At 38.7% G+C, this 22,527-nt stretch overlaps 1 protein-coding gene across 4 annotated transcripts in view; it reads left to right on the forward strand.

Moving 5' to 3' along the window:
• The window catches only part of LOC108718865 (ATP-binding cassette sub-family B member 5), a 112,287-nt gene that overhangs the window by 49,347 nt on the left and 40,413 nt on the right, over positions 1 to 22,527 (forward strand). For 2 of the 4 annotated variants that reach the window (XM_041565967.1, XM_041565966.1), the window contains exons 19-26: positions 780 to 857; positions 952 to 1,035; positions 2,908 to 3,111; positions 6,532 to 6,632; positions 7,546 to 7,686; positions 8,503 to 8,659; positions 8,965 to 9,162; positions 9,816 to 10,022. In XM_041565967.1, coding sequence (XP_041421901.1) covers positions 780 to 857; positions 952 to 1,035; positions 2,908 to 3,111; positions 6,532 to 6,632; positions 7,546 to 7,686; positions 8,503 to 8,659; positions 8,965 to 9,162; positions 9,816 to 10,022 — 1,170 coding nt within the window. Of the gene's footprint in view, positions 1 to 779; positions 858 to 951; positions 1,036 to 2,907; positions 3,112 to 6,531; positions 6,633 to 7,545; positions 7,687 to 8,502; positions 8,660 to 8,964; positions 9,163 to 9,815; positions 10,023 to 10,842; positions 10,990 to 11,530; positions 13,164 to 22,527 lie in introns of those variants that run through there. The other 2 variants (XM_018267371.2, XM_041565968.1) reach the window with 2 other exon arrangements.

Below are 22,527 nucleotides of genomic sequence, written 5' to 3' on the forward strand. Positions count from 1 at the left end.
TGTTTTCATACATATGAAAGAGTATGTTTACATGATCAAATTCTATATTATGGGTTGTTTTTCACATTTGTAGGAATGTAGAACCATGTATTTTGACACAGAAGTAGAATTACACACAGTGTTGGCATATATAGAAAGCTGAAGGTATGCTGAAAAAGAATATAGTGTTTTCTAAAGAAAACTAAGTTTAACTAAGGAACTTCCCCTGCAATGGCTGAGCAGAAACTGTCAAAAGATCGCTTGGTACACACACATATATAGAAATCATCTGCCAGTTGAAGGCTTAATTTTTTAGAAATTCCCATGTATCAATTTTAGATGGTCTCATAACGGATTTGTAATGTTCTAATGACTAGTATTTGAGAAGATGTTCCTGTAGTTAGCCCTAAGGATGTCCTTATCACAAGTATTTTATAAATGTAGAAATCAATTAAAACTTTGGCATTAATTCCAAAAAATAACAATAGCACTCCCCTAATCCGAGAGATAATTGTTTCAAAGGTTATTGATTGATAAAACATTTTCCCTTATAATGTGCTCAAATTAGGCTGCTCTATTATTTAGGTAATCTATAAGGGTGCTATCATGACTATCACTCATATATGCTATCCCTCGAGCTATGAGTGAACGCAAAAGTAACGCTCTTTTTTAAAAAAAAAAAACCAGTATAGTATATATTGCCCCTTTAAGGTCTCATCTAAACGCTGCAACATTCCATCTTTTTTTGGATTATTATTTATTTTTTTTCAATTGCACCTTTGCTGTTTCTGCATTGACAGGGTTACATGTTTGGGAGATCGGGAGAAACCCTGACAATGCGATTGAGACATATGGCCTTCAAATCAATGATGCAACAGGTTAGTGCGAAATATTCCTTTACTACATGGCAGGAGAGTGAAGATGATGCTGGGACATTTCATCCCCATAATCTATTTTTTTTGCTGTTTGTAGGACATTGCCTGGTTTGATGACAAGGACAACAGTACAGGAGCACTGACAACAAGACTTGCAACAGATGCTTCCGAGATTCAGACTGTAAGTTTATTTCCATTAATTTCATATTTATGTAGCACTATAGTAAACTAGCGTGGCACCGGCTCTACTATAAGCTTACTTTCATATATATTTGTGCACCGGATGAAACTTTTCTCTCAGGTTTAAGCCTTTGCAACGGTGTGGAGGCAGGGTGTTGTGGAACAAAGTGGTATGCACAACAATTGGGTGTCAGTGGTTATTTATGCTTAACCATAGAACTTTTTTTCTGTTTATTTAACAGAACAATCCACATAAGAGTTTATAGCAATTGACAGAACATAGAGCATAGAGGATAGCATATACTCACAAATTAGTACCTGGGATCTTAATCCCTCTGACTCTCCTCGTCGGAGCCTTAGGCTGCTCAACTAAATAACCTGTCTGTCACTCCTAGAGTGATCTATGACAAGAGTATAGCTTATACTTTACTAGGCCTAATGTACCTTGGTACCAATACCCATTCCCTTCCTGCCTGCTCAGGTAAGAGCTAAAGCAAAATGGACCCTGAGCACATGGTTACCTAGACCTTTATACTAATACATAGTGCCATCTACCGCAGGGACATAGCTGAAAGCAGAATAGGGAATTAGGTCCCCTTCCTAACTGTATTAGGACCCATTTAGGCGTCTAAAACACTGAGGATTTGTCGGCCAATATTAACTAGGGTGGCTTATTTACCATATTCCTACATTTATTAAAGGGATACTGTCATGGGAAAAAAAAAATTTTCAAAATGAATCAGTTAATAGTGCTGCTCCAGCAGAATTCTGCACTGAAATCAATTTCTCAAAAGAGCAAACAGATTTTTTTATATTCAGTTTTGAAATCTGACATGGGGCTAGACATATTGTTAATTTCCCAGCTGCCCCAAGTCATGTGACTTGTGCTCTGATAAACTTTAATCACTCTTTACTGCTGTACTGCAAGTTAGATTGATATCACCCCCTCCCCTTTTCCCCCCAGCAGCCAAACAAAAGAACAATAGGAAGGTAACCAGATAGCAGCTCCCTAACACAAGATAACAGCTGCCTAGTTGATCTACAAACAGCACTCAATAGTGAAAACCCATGTCCCACGGAGACACATTCAGTTACATTGTGAAGGAAAAACAGCAGCCTGCCAGAAAGCATTTCTCTCCTAAAGTGCAGGCACAAGTCACATGACTGGGGGCAGCTGGGAAATTGACATAATGTCTAGCCCCATGTCAGATTTCAAAATTGAATATAAAAAAATCTGTTTGCTCTTTTGAGAAATGGATTCCAGTGCAGAAGTCTGCTGGAGCAGCACTATTAACTGATGCGTTCTGAAAAAAACATGTTTTCCGATGACAGGATCCCTTTAATGGAACAATTTTAGCTTTACAAATTCCAGTTGACAAAAAAAATATTATGATCATTTAAATCCCTATTTAACTTTCAGTGTACCCACTAAAACCAGACATATACTGGCCAAACTTCTGCCCTCTCAGAGGGCCCAGGGGCTAAATGGACTGAGAGCATATGAGGGGCCACACATGATATTGTTGCCATCCTATTGTACTGATCAATTGTGGAGCACACATTAATGATTGGAACAGCAGGAAATGAAGAGGAGCTGCTGCTTTATTTACTAACCAACATTGTTCATCAGTGGATGAAACATACAAACATATACTGTATACATATTTACGTACATGCACAGAATAATGTCCCATACCATTATATCTGTCCATGGGTTGCAACCTTAACACCTCTTGCAAATCACCTAGACATGGGATTACTTTACTTTTCAGGGTATTTAATATTAAGATATGTGTGCCTTTAAATCATTCTATTTTTTTTTTTTTGTGAAAGATTCTCAAGCTGTTATTTTCTTTCTCTAATTTCTATTTAGGCTACAGGCTACAGACTCGGTTTCCTGACAGAAAATGTGATTGGTGTTATATTGACTGTTATTATTGCTTTTGTGTATGGATGGGAATTGGCACTGCTGGGTCTGGCACTGGCCCCCTTTATGGTCATCTGTGGAATGTTGGAGTATTCTACGCTCACTGGCTTTGCCACGCGGGATAAGAAGCAGCTGCAGAAGTCTGGAAAGGTAAGACTGTGACTTTAAGTTATACTATCTTACAGAATACAATGTATTAAATATATATATTTTCATCTTAGTTCTAAATACTGTAGCAGCATGTGTTGAAGTCAACGAAATGACAACCACATTTCTTTTTTTCTCTTGTTGAAAGCAGTATATAGCAGTGTCCTATTAATTTGTAACAATTTGGTTATATTAACCAGCTGGTGTACTTAGAATTGCCTTTTGATTGATTTATTAGATGAGCAGGAAGGTATCTGTCCTGCTAAGGTTGTATAAAAGGGAAATAGCTAATAGATTTTAAATGCAATGGCACACCAGGAGATAAATCTGGTGGTCTAGTGGCTTACCCGCTGGCATGCGGGGACGTCCACCGTGCCTTTGGCAGGGACGCCCGCCACATGCGTCCTGTCCCCTTCAGTGTCGGTTCTCCTAAGGCGCGTGCGGCAGTGCTTCTGGGTTTATCCGACGTGATGACGTCATCGTGCATTGGTGCTAGATTCAAAGTATTTAAAGGGGCTTTGAATGAAAATTCATTGCCCGTTCTTAGGCTCAATTAGTTTGTTCCTGGTGCTATTACTACGTGAATTAGATTGATCTTCTGGTTATTGACCCCTGACTATTCTGAACTCTGTATCCTGACCCTTGCCTGGCGGTTTATTCTGAACTCTCCTATCTGACCATTACTTGCCTGTTTATTCTACACTCTCCAATCCTGATTCCGGCCTGTCTGACTATTCTACGCTCTCCAATCCTGATTCCAGCCTGTCTGTCTATTCTACGCTCTGCTTGTGCTGGCCAGGCCTGCCTGTTCCACGCTGTTTTATCTGGCCTGTCTTCCAAGTTGTGTGATCTTCCATTTCCAGTATCCTTGTGAAACGATCGTGCCCCTTTGCTCGTCCAGAACATTTAGCTCTGCTCCTCTCTTAGTAAGACCTGGCTTCATCCAATTAGCCGAGGGCTCCTCCCGAGGTGAAAGGTGGCTGTTATAGGAGGAAGCAAGAGCCAAGGCCAGGGAGCTTAGCATCGGTTCTGGATTTAGGGTGCCGAATGTGACAATCACCTTAAAGGTTTTCCCAAAGACAATAATGTAAATCTCTGGTGGTAAAACCCATGTGTCTCTTCAGTCTTCCAAAACTGCTTGAAGTTGCCTCAAGAAGAATGCTTAGATTGTAGAAATCTATTTTTGAATGAAAAACTGAAAAGTGACAGATGACCCAAATAGAAATGGAATGTTTATTTGTTCAGGAATCTCATCTTTGGCCTTAGGAACTTCTCATCAGTATTAGCTGACAGTTTGTTGAGCAAGTCACATGGCAGGAACTATGGGAACCTTTCCACTCAGGATGTTTAGTAATTAGGTGGAGTCACCAGTGTACAGAAAAAAATTGTACAGATAATAGGCTTTCTGTTGCTGTATTAGTAGCTCATCTATTTATATAGATGGCACACTAGGGGGCCGATTCACTAAGCTCGAGTGAAGGATTCGAATTAAAAAAAATTCGAATTTCGAAGTATTTTTTGGGTACTTCGACCATCGAATTGGTTAAATTCGTTCGAATTCGAACGAAATCGAACGAAAAATCGTTCGACTATTCGACCATTCGATAGTCGAAGTACTTGCCCTTTAAAAAAACTTCGACCCCCTACTTCGGCAGCTAAAAGCTACCGAAGTCAATGTTAGCCTATGGGGAAGGTCCCCATAGGCTTGCTAACCTTTTTTTGATCGAAGGATTTTCCTTCGATCGTTGGATTAAAATCGTTCGAATCGTTCGATTCGAACGATTTAATCGTTCGATCGAACGAAAAATCCTTCGATCGATCGAACGTAGGATTAGCGCTAAATCGTTCGACTTCGATATTCGAAGTCGAACGATTTTAGTTCCCAGTCGAATATCGAGGGTTAATTAACCCTCGATATTCGACTATTGATGAATCGGCCCCTAGGTATTCCAAATGGTTTCTTAGGATATCCTATACAGCTAAAATTTTTAGTGGTTCATATTGCTGCATTGGTATTGGTTATGCATTGCTTTAAAGGTAAACACATGTGTTTAAATAAGTAGTTTATGTTTGGCCATCTTAAAGGAGAAGGAAAGCTACGGAGGCATTTTATTGCCAATGGATTAGCCACAATAGTGCAAGCTAGAATGCTATATTTATTCTGTAGAATGTTCTACCATACCGGAGTAAAAGCTCTAGAAGCTCTCTGTATGTTTTTGTTAGCAGCTGCAGTATTAGTTTTGTGTGACATCACTTCCTGCCTGAGTCTCTCCCTGCTCACTTATAGCTCTGGGCTCAGATTAAAGCAGAAGGGGGAAGAGGAGCAAACTGATCATGCTCACGCCTGGGGCAAGGAGGTTTAAGCTGAAGGCAGGAAGTCTGATACAGAAGCCCATGAGTACACAATAGAAGGAAAGAAATGCTGTGTTTCTTTTGACAGAGGACTCGGAGCAGCACTACTTTGAGGGTTTACTGGTATATTTAGGTGGACCTTTCTGATAAGGCTTACTTAATTTTAACCTTTCCTTCTCCGTTAATCAAATAATCCCTAAATTATCCAAAAGGTGACTCTAGGCCTGATTCAATTCTGTGAGAAAAAGTTATCTCATGGTTTATCAGACACGTGAAAACTCATGGACGAGATTCAATTTGAGGAGGAATAACTTTTCTCCGAATTCAGATTCAATTCAAGTTTTTTCCCATAGAGTTTTCACATGATAATAGTATTGTGATCTGATGGGCTGATCCCATGGATCAATGCAATTAGGCTCTTGTGTTTGTTGTTAAACATAAAAACAAGCCCATGCCCAGCCAGATTTATCAGGATTGGCTGATTATTATCAGCAACAACTGTGGCAGAAAATGTATTTGATATCAACCTTAAGGGGTGGTTTACCTTTAAGTTAACTTTTAGCATGTTATAGAATGGCCAATTCTAATCAACTTTACAATTCGCCTTTGATTATTATTTTTTATAGTTTTTTAATTATGAATTATTTGCCTTCTGATTCTTTCCAGTTTTCCAGTCACTGACCCCATCTAAAAAAATCAAATGCTCTGTAAGGCTACACATTATTGTTATTGGTACATTTTATTACTAATCTTTCCATTTAGGCCCTCTCCTATTCATATTAAAGTCTCTTATTCGAATCAATGCATGGTTGCTAGGGTACTTTGGATCATAGCAACCATATTGCTGAAATTACAAACCGGGGAGCTGCTGAATAAAAAGCTAAATAACTAAAAAAACACAAATAATGCAAAACCAAGTGCAAATTGTCTCAGAATATCATTCTCTACATCATACTTAAAGTTAACTCAAAGGGGAACCACCTTAAATATCATATAAACATGATATTTGAAATGCCAGTTGAAATTCTGCATACACACACAATTCTCATTTGTCTGTTCCTTCCTTTCTAGATTGCAACAGAAGCTGTGGATAATATTCGCACTCTTGTCTCATTAGTCAGGGAAAGGACCTTTGAAGAGATGTATTCTGAAAGTTTACAGAAACCCTACAGGTCAGATAATGTTTATGTTCTATGCAGGGATGAGCGAATCTGACCCATTTCGCTTCTCCAAAGATTTGCGAAACAGCAAAAGAATTTCCAAACGCATTGAACTCTATAGGAAGTTCGCCCCGCAACTTTTTTCAAACCACTCAACATTTTTTCAAACTGCACAACTTTTTTTTTTACTATACATTAGAGTCTATGGGAATTTATCTGTGGTGAAACATGGTTAAATATTTCACTCATCCCTAGTTCTATGTACTGTTTATACACTGAAGCTACAGGTTTTTTTCGAATATCTATAAAAGGATATTTATAGTTGGAATCATTTCAGTGGAGCAAATCAGCCAGTGTTGTGTACTGAACACAACTAGCTATAGCTGGTGATATGAAAGAGTAACAAGTGAGTCTGAGAAAATGGTAGTCTTGACAAGTCTATCACCACTGCTAATGCTGTTCAATGAGGTGTGCGCCATGTACTGTATGAAACACATGCAGAGGTGACCGGTGGATTGCTGCAGAAAAAATGATTGGTTTTTAAAGGGATTCTGTCATGATTTTTATGTTTTATTTTTTCATTTCTAAATTACCCTGTTTACATTGCAAATAATTCAATCTACCACTTCATATTTTATTCTTAAAACAGCAAATGCAATTTTGGTATTTTAATATTGGTGTGGAGGCAGCCATCTCAGTGCATTGTGTCATTTCTCATTGAGTAGTATTAGTACAAGTGACAGGCAGATGTCAGGCCTAAAAGGGAGCCTAATAAAAAGATATGGTCAGCAAATTGGCCGATGTATAACTACAACATTAACAAAATAGGATGTTGAATAAACATAGCAAAATAAAGATACCAATTATCTGATTTAAATCCTAAATCCTTTTAAATATTGTGTTCTTCTTATAATCTGTTTTACAGGAATGCCCAGCGTAAATCACAGATATACGGACTGTACTTTGCAGTTGGTCAGTCATTCATGTATTTCACCCACGCAGTACTTTTCTGCCTTGGGGCGTATTTGATCAGAATTGAACGGATGAATGTAGAGGAAACAATCCTGTAAGTATTAGCCTTTAAACACATTGGTGTCTTGGATAGATAGATGGTCATTTCACTGCAGCTCTCAGGCACTCTCAGGCACTCCGGTCACAACTCATTGTCTTCAGAGTAGCTCAACCATAATAGTAGTTTAGACCCTCTCCTATTCATAATTAAAAGGATTCTGTCATGATTTTTATGATGTCGTTTTTTACTCTGCCATAGCCCAAGTCACATTAACTGGGGGCTCATGGGAAACTGACAGTATGTCTAGCCCTATGTCAGATTTCAAAATTAAATATAAAAAAGTCAGTTTGCTCTTTTGAAAAACAGATTTAAGTACAGAATTCTGCTGGAGCATCACTATTAACTGAGACTGGAAAAAAACACGTTTTCCCATGACAGTATCCCTTTAAATTATCTTATTCAAATCAATACATGGTTGCTCTCGCACATGAAAAAAATTCAAGATGGCTGTGTGTTCCACAGTGGAAAGGACGGCCATCATGGATTTTTTTTTTGCTAGAAGCAGGGAGCTGAGAAGAACCGAGGACAAGCAGGGCAACATGGGATAATTAAATAGTGATCTGAGACAGTGGGCAGTGAGCTGTAAGGTATGCTTAATTCCAGGGGGGCAAGCACCTCCCCTTGCCCCTATTTGTAGACACCCATGGGCAGAGGATCCACTTTTTTCAGCCTGTATTTTGGATGGCCAATGCTGTGTCTGTGAGTGGCCGATACACTTTTCACAGGCAACATTAAAATGAAATGCATCTTTGAATAATACCAGATTTTGTTTTTTGCACTGAAAGCATAGTTGTTCCTCTTTCTCCGCAGTGTATTTACTGTCATAGCATTTGGAGCCCTAACTCTGGGAAGCACATTCACCTTTGCACCTGACTACGCTAAAGCCGCGTCTGCCGCCAGATATCTTTTTGCCTTGTTTGAAATGAAACCCACAATAGACAGCTTCAGCCAGCAGGGGCAGAAACCAGTAAGTGAAGCCAAATACACATTTCACTAAAGAGTATAGTCACTGGTGAAACACTGTGCATTTGATTATGGTATCATAATGTGTGAGTCACTGAGGCTAGTGCAACAACCATATTGTGTTAATACACTAAACTGAACAGCATCCTCGTAAACTTCTATATTACTTTGAAGGAAAAAATATAACCAATACAAGATGCAAGAAAATCCCCCTTCCTTGCTTGTTAGCTAATAGTACATCCTTTGTAAAAAAATAATAAAAATAATAATAATTGTTAGTGCACAATTTTCCATTTTTTTTTTCAATAGGATCACTTCTCTGGATCTTTAGAATTCCGTAATGTTTCATTCAAGTATCCAACTCGTTCAGATGTTGCAGTGCTCAAAGATTTATGCGTTAAAGTAGAAAGTGGGCAAACGGTGGCATTTGTTGGTAGCAGTGGATGTGGGAAGAGCACTTCTGTTCAGCTCCTACAGAGATTCTATGACCCGCAGGAAGGAGAAGTGGTAAGATCCAATGGCAATTCTGCTTTTCCGTTGTCTTATTATCATGTACAGGTACCACATATTTGTTTTGCAATACCCCAAGCAGTCCGATTGCATGTTATAGTCTATATCAATACTGGTTATATGCTAAAGCTCCGTATTTCTGTATTGCTGACCTAAGTTACTGGAGATGCTGTACATACAACAAACAGCTAAAAGGCTCACAAACTATCAGTAAAACATTATCTAGTATCTATAGTGGATAAGGTAATTAGTGGAGAAATGTTTGCGCCAGGTCTAGTAGCCCATAGCAACCAGTCAGATGTAATTGGCAGTCCATTAACTTTTTCTGTGGCAGTTGGCTAAGATCCAAGACAAAACTGTAAACAAAGAATCTATAGTTTTGGCAATCAAGTACCAGGCATCCAGTGCTAGCACAGGTATGGGATCCATTATTCGGAAACATGTTATCCAGAAAGCTCCAAATTACAAGAAGGCCATCTGTTATTAAATAAATTCATTATAGTGCCACTTGCAGAATTCCTGCTGTGTTAAACACAACATCTATCAGCTGGCAGTTGTAAAGTTATTCTAGCAGACACAGGGCTTGCTGGTTAGGTATCTGTACTGTATGGCATCAGCTTGCCACTAATATGTCATTCTCCTATATGCAGCTGTTTGATCATGTGGATGCCAAATGCTTCAATGTCCAGTGGCTCCGTTCTCAAATGGGAATTGTGTCCCAAGAGCCTGTCCTGTTTGACTGCAGCATTGCTGAAAATATCGCCTATGGAGACAACTCCCGCACTGTGTCTATGGATGAGATACAAAGTGCAGCCAAAGCGGCAAATATCCACTCATTCATAGAAGGACTTCCTCAGGTAATTTCTACTCTATTGGCACAATGTAATCAAAGCTGTTAAAAGAGAAATGTGCACAATGCAAACATGTATTCTTTCTTTCTATACATGGGTTAGTGCTGCTTTTGCAGCCTGCAAAGTATTTAGTGGCTTCATGCATCAGTTCAAACAGGAACGAAGTCTGCACCAGTGTGCAGTATATATATAATACTACTCCTTACTGAGACACATTTGAAAATGTGTTATGTGCAATAACAATTTGCAATGTAATAAGCATCTCATGAAGAACTTAATATTCTATTACCACTTCTTTCACCATCTTCAGGTTTATTTTGCATCTTCATTAATAAGTATAAATGGATGAATTGTGTGTGCACCTTTAAATCTAGTTCAGCCATTAAGATGGCCCATTGTTTTGTGGGCAAGAGGACCACCGAAACATGACACTGTTTGTGCATTTTCTACTAAGGGGCCGATTTCTCAAAATTCCAGTTTGCATTTATTCTTGATTCAAATGACATTGGGAATAAGTGAGTTTAGTTCTGCTCAAACAGGCCGCAGTACAAAGGAAGAGAATACTGCTAAAAACAAGCTGTCTGCTGTCCAGCAACCTTTATTAATCAGACGGTATAAGAACTACTCAAGAACTGCACCAGTCTCTGCCAAATGCTGCTTAACAATACTGTGCATTTTATAAAACTTTAGCAAATCCTGCATGTTGTACATATTCCTTCTCTCACCCTTCTTTTGTACTTAGTTGCATGAATATACCCACACTTAATTTTGTTTCTTAAAGGTTTTTCCTTGATTTATTTCTCTTCCAATGTTATCTTGTTATCAGAACTATGACACTCAGGCTGGAGGAAAGGGAAGCCAACTCTCTGGAGGACAGAAGCAGAGGATAGCCATTGCCAGAGCACTCATCAGGGCACCGAAAATTCTACTGCTGGATGAGGCCACATCTGCACTAGACAATGAGAGTGAAAAGGTGAGAAGGAAAAGTATCTGTATTTATCATTTCATACATAAAAATGTCTCTATCATGTCTCCTGTATAATTTAAGCCTCAAAACAATTTTCAAAGGGGAAAAATATAAAGACACAGCCAGGCAGATAGTGGAAAACTTTATCCAAACACACAAATCAAAGGCACAATAACCTTTTATGCTTTGATAATTAAAATAAATTCATAAAAGGGCTTAAGTCAGATATATTGTGGTTGTAAAGGCTATTAGGTAAGGGTGTTGGGAGTTACCACGTGTAAAAAGACATTATCACATAAACATAGAATTTGTATTTGTAGTCAGAAACAAATTGTAATTTTAAATGTGCAAAGCAATCATCACTTATCATTTAAATATGTTATTTTCACTGTAAGTATGTGTTTAGCAGCTGTGGGGAAGGGTGCATTGTTATGTTTTGGGTAGCCGAGGATGAGTAGAGTATAACAGTGCTTTATTAGCAGACTCATGCAGCCATTACACAACAGTAACAATTTCTCACAATCATTTGTGGGTTTGTCTCTTGTAGGTTGTACAGCAAGCCCTTGATCAGGCCAGGGAGGGACGGACCTGCATCCTAATTGCACACAGACTGACCACTGTACAGAATGCTGACATTATTGTGGTTATGAACAAAGGAAAGATCATGGAACATGGAAGCCACCAAGAGCTGCTCGCCAAACGTGGTGCCTATTATCATCTAGTCAATGCTCAAACTATAATCTAATGTAAATAGTGAAAAATTTATTAGTGCGATTATAAATGCCGCCCTATCCGTGCAACATAGGATGAAAATTGTAAGGGTCGTATCAACAGCAACCAATCAGGAATTCTAGTTTTGTTATCATGAATTGCACTAGATTAACCACAACTAATTTTTGGTTGGTTGCTGTGCTTAACAGTGCTATTTTCTCAGGGATACCAGCCCCACAAACATTAGCTGTGAACCTCTGTACCGGGAATTATATTTGTTAGATGGGTTCCAGATCTGTGCATTTGCTCTGAAATAATTCAGCTTCTCTGGTCTCTTTTGTAATATCTGCATGTCATACAGCCATTATAGTCTAAAGCCAAATATGCAAAGACTATAACTGCTGTACTATATAAGGAGCACTGAATGAAGAATACAAGGCTTGCAAATGAGACATACTGTGTTTAGCTACTGTAATTTTAAGGTTCCTGCTCAGGGAACACCAGAGAAACCGGAAAATATCTAAAAATTTAAGTTTTATTCCATCATGATTAAAAATTTAAAAAATACAAACTGCATGCCCCTATAGTGCCATGGGCTGTACACTTGACGCGTTTCGTGGCCACCTGACACTTCCTCAGAAGCTAATTACAGCCCATCCCCCACACCGCTTAAAAGAGGAGCAAACTCCTCCCATATAACATTTCAGTGTTTTAACCCATAAATCAACATGCAGAGTCTTATGGACAGGCCAAAATACCTATATAATAAACCCACAAAGCCTAAATCTGTATCAAAAAAAGCCCCTCCACAAGCTGACATATCTATATTAAAAAGACACAAAGTATATAACTATAATACCAATGTTTCCCCAGGATAACCCACTCGTAACTAACTTTACATTGTAGCAATCTAAGGCGGACACTTCCTCCCTCAAAGTCCTTATCTAGCATAGACGTATAATTGTAACACTTCAGTAAATTTCAAGGGTCAATCGCCACACTGTAACAAGTGTTACATACTAATGACATCACATCATAATGAATTAAACACAAAGAGTATATATAAATATACATAACAGTTCATAATTATAATAGCAGTTAATGTAAATAAATTGAATTTAGTATAATACATTAATAATTTAATTAAATTTATTAAAAGCCATGACATATATAGCAAGTAAGGTTGAAAAAAGACACACGTCCATCAAGTTCAACCTTTAAGTTTTTTTTATTTTATTTTATACATAATATAATAATATACACTTGATATAATATATTTTCAATTTAATAGAAACAAGAGATCTCCCACTCACTATTCATACCCCCATATAGCTCAGTAGTTTTTAACTGGTGAATCCAATATGCTTCCTTAAAGGAGAAGGAAAGCTATGGAGGCATTTTATTGCCAATAGATTAGCTGCAATAGTGCAAGCTAGAATGCTATATTTATTCTGTAGAATGTTTTACCATACCTGAGTAAAAAGCTCTAGAAACTCTCTGTTTGTTTAGGATAGGAGCTGCGGTATTAACATGGTGTGACATCACTTCCTGCCTGAGTCTCTCCCTGCTCTGGGCTCAGATTACAGTAGAGAAGGGAGGGGGGGAGGGGAAGAGGAGCAAACTGAGCATGCTCTTGCCGAGGGCAATGAGGTTAAGCTGAAGGCAGGAAGTCTGATACAGAAGCTCATGTGTACACAATAGAAGGTAAGAAATGCAGTGTTTCTTTTGACAGGGGACTCAGAGCAACATTACTTTGGAGGTTTACTGGTATATTTAGATGGACCTTTCTATTAAGGCTTACTTAGTTTTAACCTTTCCTTCTCCTTTAAGTAACAACTTCCTATCCAAGTTACCTCTCCTAGCATTAAGTTTAACCTCATCTATAATCTGAAAACATATTCTAGTGTCCCCATTGTGTTTATCTTGAATATGTTTAGCTACAGCGGACCTAAATTCATTCCTGCGGAGGGCCGACATATGTTCCAGGAAACATTTCCTTTTCTGACCGTCTTACCTACATACTGGGCACCGCATCCACAAGTCACCAAATAGACAACTCCCATTAAGGTACAGTTAAAAAATCTTTTAATCACATAATTCCTTCCAGTGGTTGTAGCTCCAAACTCCTTAGAGACTTGAATAAATGGGCAAGAGTTATATCTGGATCTACCACATCTGTAATTACCTTTATACCTGAGTATTTTCCAGCCTACTATTATTATATATACTCCTCGATACCCAGGATGCCAAATTTCTATTTTTCTTGAATACAAAGGAAGGCCAAGCTTCCAGAACACCCGCCAGCACTGGATCCTGCAACAAAATGCTCCAGTATTTCCTCACACTCCTTTTTATAGACCCAATGCCTCTACCAAATGTAGTACAATATCGTAAAGGGGTACTACTCCGACCCTTAGTTGGGTATCCATCAGAACCCCTACTGGTTTTGCCTGCCAAAAGGGATTTTCTATCCTTAGACATGGCTCTTTCATAGGCCACCCTGATGGTCTCACTGTCATAGCCCCTCTCCACGAACCGATCCCATAGCAACATGGCCTGAGCGTTAAACGAGTCCCAAGATGAACAAATCCTTCTGAGGCGTATAAGCGGTCCAACAGGAATACCCCTCAGACAGTTAGATGGGTGGGCACTACTCGAATGTAACAAGGTGTTACAGGTAATAGGTTTCCTATAGAGGTCAGTGGCAACTTTACACCCTTTTTTAAATATTTTCCAGTCTCTCTGGTGCTCCATCATTGGACTGTTTTATTAATTGAGGATGACTGCTGGGATTGCAGTAGATGTGAGGCACATGGGATGATCATGAGGTGACCGATAAGTGCTCCCACTGTCACTTTTTGTTTGAATATTTCCTGCTTAGGGGAATTGTTGATCTGCCAATGTATAGTATGTGGTGCAGTGTGTTTCACTGCACTGGACAGTTTGTGCCAACGGTCTCTGACGATCTTTGATCTCTGCTAAATAATAAATATTAATGACCCCAGTTATCCATATGTATCGATGCAACTTCAACTAAGCAGAGATGCTGCCTGTTTCTAATCCGATATCCTAAGAATGTCTAAGAAAGAAAGAGCACTTTTGCACTTTTTCTCCAAATCAGGGCAACGACACAGGGCATTTTCCATTCATGTTCAATCATGGACCACAAAACATCAGAAATGTCTTGCCACTGCCCATCCACAGATTTAAATCATTACTCTCAAATCATTCTAACCATATACAGGTATAATACCTACTATCCACCTGGGGTTTACCGAATAAGGGCTCTTACAGATGAGCGTTCTTAGCTGCGCTTTCCTGCTTTCCTGTTTCAAGCGTTCAGCCGCAGTTGTCGCACTAAAATTCTTTTCAATTGGGCTGTACTAACATTGACGCATGTAAGTGCTGAACGCAGGTTGGGTCACAGCATGTCTGTAAGAGCCCTTAGGGATCTTTCCATAATTTGGATGTCCATATCTTAAGTCTATTAAAATTAGGTTTGCTTTGCAACAAGGTATGGGTTTAAAATAAAGTCTATAGCAGAAAACCTTCCTGTAATTTGGAGCTTTTGCATAATGGGTTTCCAGATAATGCATTCGAAAGTACACCTGCAGCATTTTTGCATTATTTTGCAATTATACTTGTACTTTGCTAACATTGGCAAGGTATTTAAGATGATTTGTTGTGCAATTTACAACGTAAATCATGGACAGCAAAATAATCCGTGTGTCGTTGCCCTTATAGTTACCTTTTTCTTCTGAAATTATCTTTATTTAATAAGTTGTTTCTTTTTTAATTGGTATTTAAAAATGTTTTTAGTGAATTGTTTTTGGCCCATGGTAACAGAACAACATTATCATATTGTAGCACCAAATGAGAGATTTTGGGTTGCTATTTTTGAAGTTCCATTATTTATTTCCAGTGCAAGGTCAAAAAAGAAGGTTACCTAAGGCAAGCCCCATCTATCATCCCCCCACCCCCACCCTAAATGCTAATCACCTTCTTGTTTATCATGCCCAGGGATGGAGTTAGAGAAGAGGTGTGTGCCCAGGGTCCAAATGTCTCCCCATTGCACACTCCTATGCTGCATACCTTACTTCCAGCCCTGTTTATTTCATATTTTATTCTTTTATATTAAGATTTGTATTGTTCTTTGTTTTTTTTTGTTTTTTTAAAACAATAAAATCCACAGGTTTTTTTTGTTAGTTTGTTTTTGTTGCATTTAATAAAACTGCCTTATAAAGCTGAACAGCATAGCAGCAAATGGAGGAATGTTGTCGGGGGCTGCTAAGATTTGTACTAAGATTTGTACCCATTTTTGTGTCATAATATAAATTGCATTACTGTAAGGGCCTGCAGGCTCAGTTAGAAGTAGTGAATCAAAGAGGAAGCAATAGTCCAACACAGTTTGCGGTACAGATTAGGATGAGACAAAAGAGTGGTCAAAGTCCAGGGCGAGGGATCAATCCAGGCAGCAAGGTTCAATATCCAGGAAACAGGCCAAGGTCAATAAACAGGAATCAATAGCAGAAAAGGCACAGAACGCACCCAGGAACACGATATAGTGGAACCTATAATTGGGCAATGTTCTCTGTGTCCAGGCTCCTTAAATAGGAGCGCCAAAATAGACGTGATGATGATGCTGGCGTCCTGACACTGGCGTCTATTCCGACGTCGGCATCCATTGCGGCACACGTCGACGATCTGATTTTGTGCCGCTTGGGAAGGCTGGGCGCTGCCATCTTCCACAATAATCCGGTAAGGCTTCCTTACAATTACCCAGTGCTTTCTTAAATGAAGAGCTCACATCTAGAACATATCCAGGTAAGCTATTAGCTCATTTATTATGGTATTCAGGGTGAGAGTTGTAAATTGGAATGAGAACTTCTTCAGCATCTCCTGATAGGGGCAGGATTTAGTTGTACAGGTAGGGGACCTGTTATGCAGAATGCTCGGGACCCGTGGTTTTCCAGATAATGGGTGTTTTCGTAGTTTGGATCTTCATGCCTTAAGTCTACAAGAAAAAAAAGTTAAGTAAACATTAAGGGGCACATTTACTATGGGTCGAATATCGAGGGTTAATTAACCCTTGATATTCGACCATCGAAGTTAAATCCTTCGACTTCGAATATCGAAGTCAAAGGATTTACCGCAATTTCTTCAATCGAACGATTCGAAGGATTTTAATCCATCGATCGAACGGTTTTCCTTCGATCACAAATTGCCTAGAAAGCCTATGGGGACCTTCCCCATAGGCTTACATTGGTGCTCGGTAGGTTTTAGGTGGCGAAGTAGGTGGTCGAAGTTTTTTTTAAAGAGACAGTACTTCGACTATCCAGTGGTCGAACAATTTTTAGTTCGATTCGAAGTCATAGTCGAAGGTCGAAGTAGCCAATTCGATGGTCAAAGTAGCCAAAAAAATTCTTCGAATTTCAAAGTATTTTTCCTTCTAATCCTTCGCTCGAGCTAAGTAAATGTGCCCCTAAATAAAACCCAATAGGCTGGTTTTGCTTCCAATAAGGATTAATTATATCTTAGTTTGGATCAAGTACAATGTCCTGTTTTATTACTATAGAGAAAAAGGAAATTATTTTTAAAAATTTAGATTTATTTATTAGAATGGAGTCTATGGGAGATGGCTTTTCTGTAAATCTGAACTTTCTGGATAACAGGTTTCCGGATAACGGATCCCATACCTGTTCTTCTTATTGCAGACTTGAGATAATTGTCAAAGACTAGTGATATGCGCATCTGTCCCATTTCACTTCACTGAAAAATTAGCGAAACTGAGAAAAAAAATTGCAAAACGCATTAAAGTGAATAGGCGTCACAATTTTTTTACACATAATTTTTTCTCACTCAAATGCATTAAAGTAAATGGGAATTTTTTTTCTTGTGGCGACTTTTTTATCACAGTGAATATTTTGTTCAAATTGCTCTCTTCTTTGGTTTCATTCTGGTCATGGAAACCAAAGCTGGCCACACATGGGCTGATATTGCCTGCCACAATCATGCTTTAATGATGAATGTTCTCCCTGAAAGGCCCATGATACAAATTTGGGCTAGAAAAAAAACATTTTAAAAAGATGAATGCCTCGATGTGAAGAGATGAATCATGATACAGAAGTGTGGCATGGTTGGCTTTAATAGGGTGTGGTCTGGAGCATTGTTAACACCTCCAGAAATAACCTCCAGGAGCTTACTGGGGGTCATTTATCAATACTGGGCAAATTTGCCCATGGGTAGTAACCTATGGAAACCAATCAAATTGCTGCATTCATTGTTCTACTTAAAAAGCAAATCACTGATTGGTTGCTATAGGTAATTGCCCATGGGCAAATTTGCCCAGTGTTGATAAATTATCCTTAGGGGCACATTTACTTAGCTCGAGTGAAGGAATAGAATAAAAAAAACTTCGAATTTCGATTGTTTTTTTTGGCTACTTCGACCATCGAATTGGCTACTTCGACCATCAAATTGGCTACTTCGACCATCGAATTGGCTACTTCGACCACGACTTCAAATCGAACGATTCGAACTAAAAATCGTTCGAATATTCGACCATTCGATAGTCGAAGTACTGTCTCTTTAAAAAAAACTTTGACCCCCTACTTTGCCACCTAAAACCTACCGAGGTGCAATGTTAGCCTATGGGGAAGGTCCCCATAGGCTTTCTAACAACTTTTTGGTCGAAGAAAAATCGAACGATGGATTAAAATCAAACTATTTGCGGTAAATCCTTTGACTTCGATATTCGAAGTTGAAGGATTTACATTCGGCAGTCGAATATCGAGGGTTAATTAACCCTTGATATTCGACCATATGTAAATCTGCCCCTTAGTGTCTTTGGGTAGAGAGGATTTACATTAATTATATATTAGGGAACTTTAACAAAATTGTTCAATATAAAAATAAAAACTGGGTAAATATTTACGGTAGGCTGTTAATGTTTCTAATATAGTGAGTTAGGCAAAAATGTAATGTATAAAGGCTGGAGTGACTGGGTGTCTAATATAATAGCCACAACACAACTTCCTGCTTTGCAGCTCTCTTGGTTTACATGGATTGGTTACCAGGCAGTAACCTATCAGTGACTTGAGGGAGGGCCACATGGGTTATAACTGTTACTTTTGAATCTGAGCTGCATGCTGAGGATCAATTGCAAACTCACTGAACAGTTACATTATGTCCCATGTGGCCCCCCTTAAAGTCGCTGACTAACTAAGAGTTAGAGATCTGAAAAGCAGGACGTTGTGTTCTGTTCTGTTAGACATCCAGACACTCCAGTCTTTATACATTACATTTTTGGCTAACTAACTATATTAGAAAAAATGTTTATGTTGTACAGCCTATCTATTTACCCAGTTTTTATTTTCTACACTGAACTGTTCCTTTAAAGGGGATCTAAAACCACCACCCTACATGCAAGCTTCTCTGTACAGAGCCCCAGCCTCCTGACCTAGAACATTATTGCCTCTAAAAAAAAAACTCCTCGTGCCACCTGTATCTGGTCTACAAATTGCCGGAATGCCGGCCATTCATTTGCACTTAATACCAGTCTGGTTCTCTAATTCCTCGTGGAGGCTCTTGGTCAGCAAATGACCCCAGGCAGGTTTGAGCTGCCATGTTTGGTCATCACATATTCAGTATTAGGCTCCTTGGTGGCAAACACCTACCAGAAATATGGACAGTGGAACTCAGGACCAGATTGTCTCCCTCCTGCGAATAGATCAGGGGGGTTGGTGAGTTTTCTTTCGTTGACTGTAATTTCAGTGGAACCTGCCCAGGGACCAACAATTATAACTGGAAGAAAATTCTTTTCTAGCGAATGATCACTGATGCCTAGTTTTAGTTACTGTTTAATGAAATCTCTGGCATTAAACACCAATCATCAGTTCTCTGAATAACTATGTTATTGTCTGTGTCACATGGTATAATCCTTCAGTGCTTTGCTAGAACCTCCATTGGGTGTTTTTCAGTCTCTCTTGGGTCATGCTGACCGATATGTTCCCATCTGACAAAGATAGTTCTGAGGATCAGCAGGACTTGACCAGAACATGATGTAAAGATGTAAAGGAATACCAGTGACCAGTTGTTGACTGTAAATAGATGAAATCTCTACACAATGCTAACAAAATAATATGGCAACAGAGCTATTGCTTCTATGAAATTATTAAATAAAAGGAAAAAAAAACATAGGCATTAATATTTATTTTGCAGGTTATTTAGGAAGAGTGACATCTGTGTTTTAACATACTGTACATTTCCTTTGGAGAGATTGTAGGCGTGTGCCATATATTTTCCTTTAGATGAAATATATCATAGTGAGATACATCAGAACAGCATTATTTTTTATTTATATTTGTCAAAGAACGATTACCTTTATTTAAGTTTTGCTTATAAAGAAAAACCTTTTGATAATGATTTTTATGTGCAGTACAATGAATCCAGTTTACAATAATTTGTAGATGTGTTAAAGAGAGCCAATACTGTATAAACCCCACAGTCCCATTTCAGTCCTATGCAGCTTCATAGCAAATACAGATCTGTGTGCAGTGACGCTACATAATAGACAAGACACGGGCACACAATATATAGCGGCTATAGGCTCCGCTGCTCTCAGCCGGCGTATTTTTGTAGACTGAGAGAAGTGAATACACTCCATGCCCCCCCCCCATTTCAAAATGTGATCATCCTGCATGTGCTTACACGCAGGGGAGGTCAGCCCAAATACACAAAAAGAGGCTTCTTCTGGCCGACTTCTGCTCCGATGCGTGTGAGCTCACGCAAGCTGAACCGACTCAGATAAATGGAGCAGGGGCAATGAGTGGAGCAAGGATTTTGGGGTGTAGAATGTTGAATTGTAAATTTTTGCACCAGAATCCATATGTGTTCTGATTGGCCAATGGTGTGCCTGTCAGTGCCCACACTAGAAGCGGCAGTTAGGAGCAGATTAGCTTTTTTGTCCACTAATGTTATCCACCCTTAGATAAACTGCCTAAATCTCTTAAATCACACTTTATTATGTTCAGAGAATCATCTGAAAGGGCTAGCTCCTATAGTATCGGGGCAGGGTAGTACATGGGGCAAGTTTTTGCTTAAAAATGTTGAAATGTAACAGGCACTGACAGGTAAATACAATTGCTGGTACTTGCCTCTAGTTAAGGGATTCTGACACCAGTCTTTCTAGACTATAATTCTATAAAATCCATGTGTACTTAGTCAACAGCCATATTTAGTTTTCTGCCTATATAAATGTATATATCACTTGGCAACATTATTTCCAATTTACTGTTCTGAAAATCTGGAAGTGGAATTATCTGAGGCCTAGAATAAGTTATCAGTGGAATGCGTTCCTGTAATTGTAGTGCAGTATTTGGCATTGGTGGACAATGAGAGGCTTTTATGACATAAACAAACTAAATGGCCATTTTGTCTGGCATTTCAATGTTTTATGTATTGTTGCTCTTAAAAGGGAGAGTGTCAATAAAATATAACTGCAAGACTGGGGTTATACGACAGACTTTCATACAGGGCTTTTAATACTTGTCCTGCATTGTTCCCAAGAAAAGTTGATAAGTCGTGCACCTTTCGCTGCAATCAATTTGGAATATGAGTGAATGATTTCTGGTCCAAGGATGTAAGTCAGTTACAGTGTGGTTAGGTGCAACATGCAAGGAGATCCCTGGAATCTGGTCAGGACTGAAAATCATTATAGGCCCATGCATTTCAGGTACAGAGAGGCCAAAACAACCTCCACAGGCCCAATAAATAGTGACTCTCTATGGCAATTTACAGCAGCCCCTCTGGCATTTGCCAGAATGCACAGATTACCATTCCGGGCCTGCCTGGAATTAACCCCTCCTCAAAGCAGGTCTAATATCCAGTGCTCCTGTACATTCTGTTAAGTTCTTTTCTTCTGTGATACCAAAGTATCTGTAGGAAAATAGTACTAGAGCTTTCTTTCTGTATCCCCCCCCATGTCCCTACATGTATGAGACTTGTTATGCAGAATGCTTGGAACCTGGGGTTTTCCAGATAAGGGATCTTTCTGTAAATTGGATCTCTATAGCTTGTCTACTAAACAATCATTTAAACATTAATTAAACCTAAAAGGATTTTTTTGCCTCAAGCAAGGACTAATTATATCTTAGTTAGGATCATGTACAAGGCACTGTTTTATTACTACAGAGGAAAGAGAAATCGTTTTTAAAAATTGTAATTAAGGCTGCCTCCACACCAATATTACAGCTAATAAACAATGCATTTGTTGGTTCAAGAATATAATTTTAAATGATAGAGTGAATTATTTGCAATACAATCAGTGTCATTTAGAAATAAACATTCTAAATAACGGATCCTGTACCTACATAAGAATTTATAAGATGCTGGATGTAGCCCTCTAATCAGCATTATGGCCCAAAGGATTGCCTTGAGCATTCACAGACAAAATAGTTTCTAGGAGTTGCATGACACATTGGATAATCCTATCACAGTAACTACACAGAATCAACACCAAGTCCAGTTGTTTTTAGATTTACCTAATCTCTAATCTAGATATACCATGACCTGGATGAATGAAAATCTACATAGTTATAAGCCTGAAATATATTACAGGTATTGTGTATTATTTAAAAGAAGATAACTGTATAAACCAGCACTTGGATTTATGAATTTGGGGGCCACTGTGTCGTCTAATGCTGGGAGACACGTTGCTATTTTATTCAGGGGGTCTGATATGGTCAAAAACACCTCTGAAGTTGCTTTTCACAGAGTGTTAGGTAGGGTAAGCACTCATAAATAACACTGGTGAGGGGGCAGCAGTATACATTA

Source organism: Xenopus laevis, chromosome 6L (assembly GCF_017654675.1).
Source record: "Xenopus laevis strain J_2021 chromosome 6L, Xenopus_laevis_v10.1, whole genome shotgun sequence".
Taxonomy (NCBI): Eukaryota; Metazoa; Chordata; class Amphibia; order Anura; family Pipidae; genus Xenopus; species Xenopus laevis.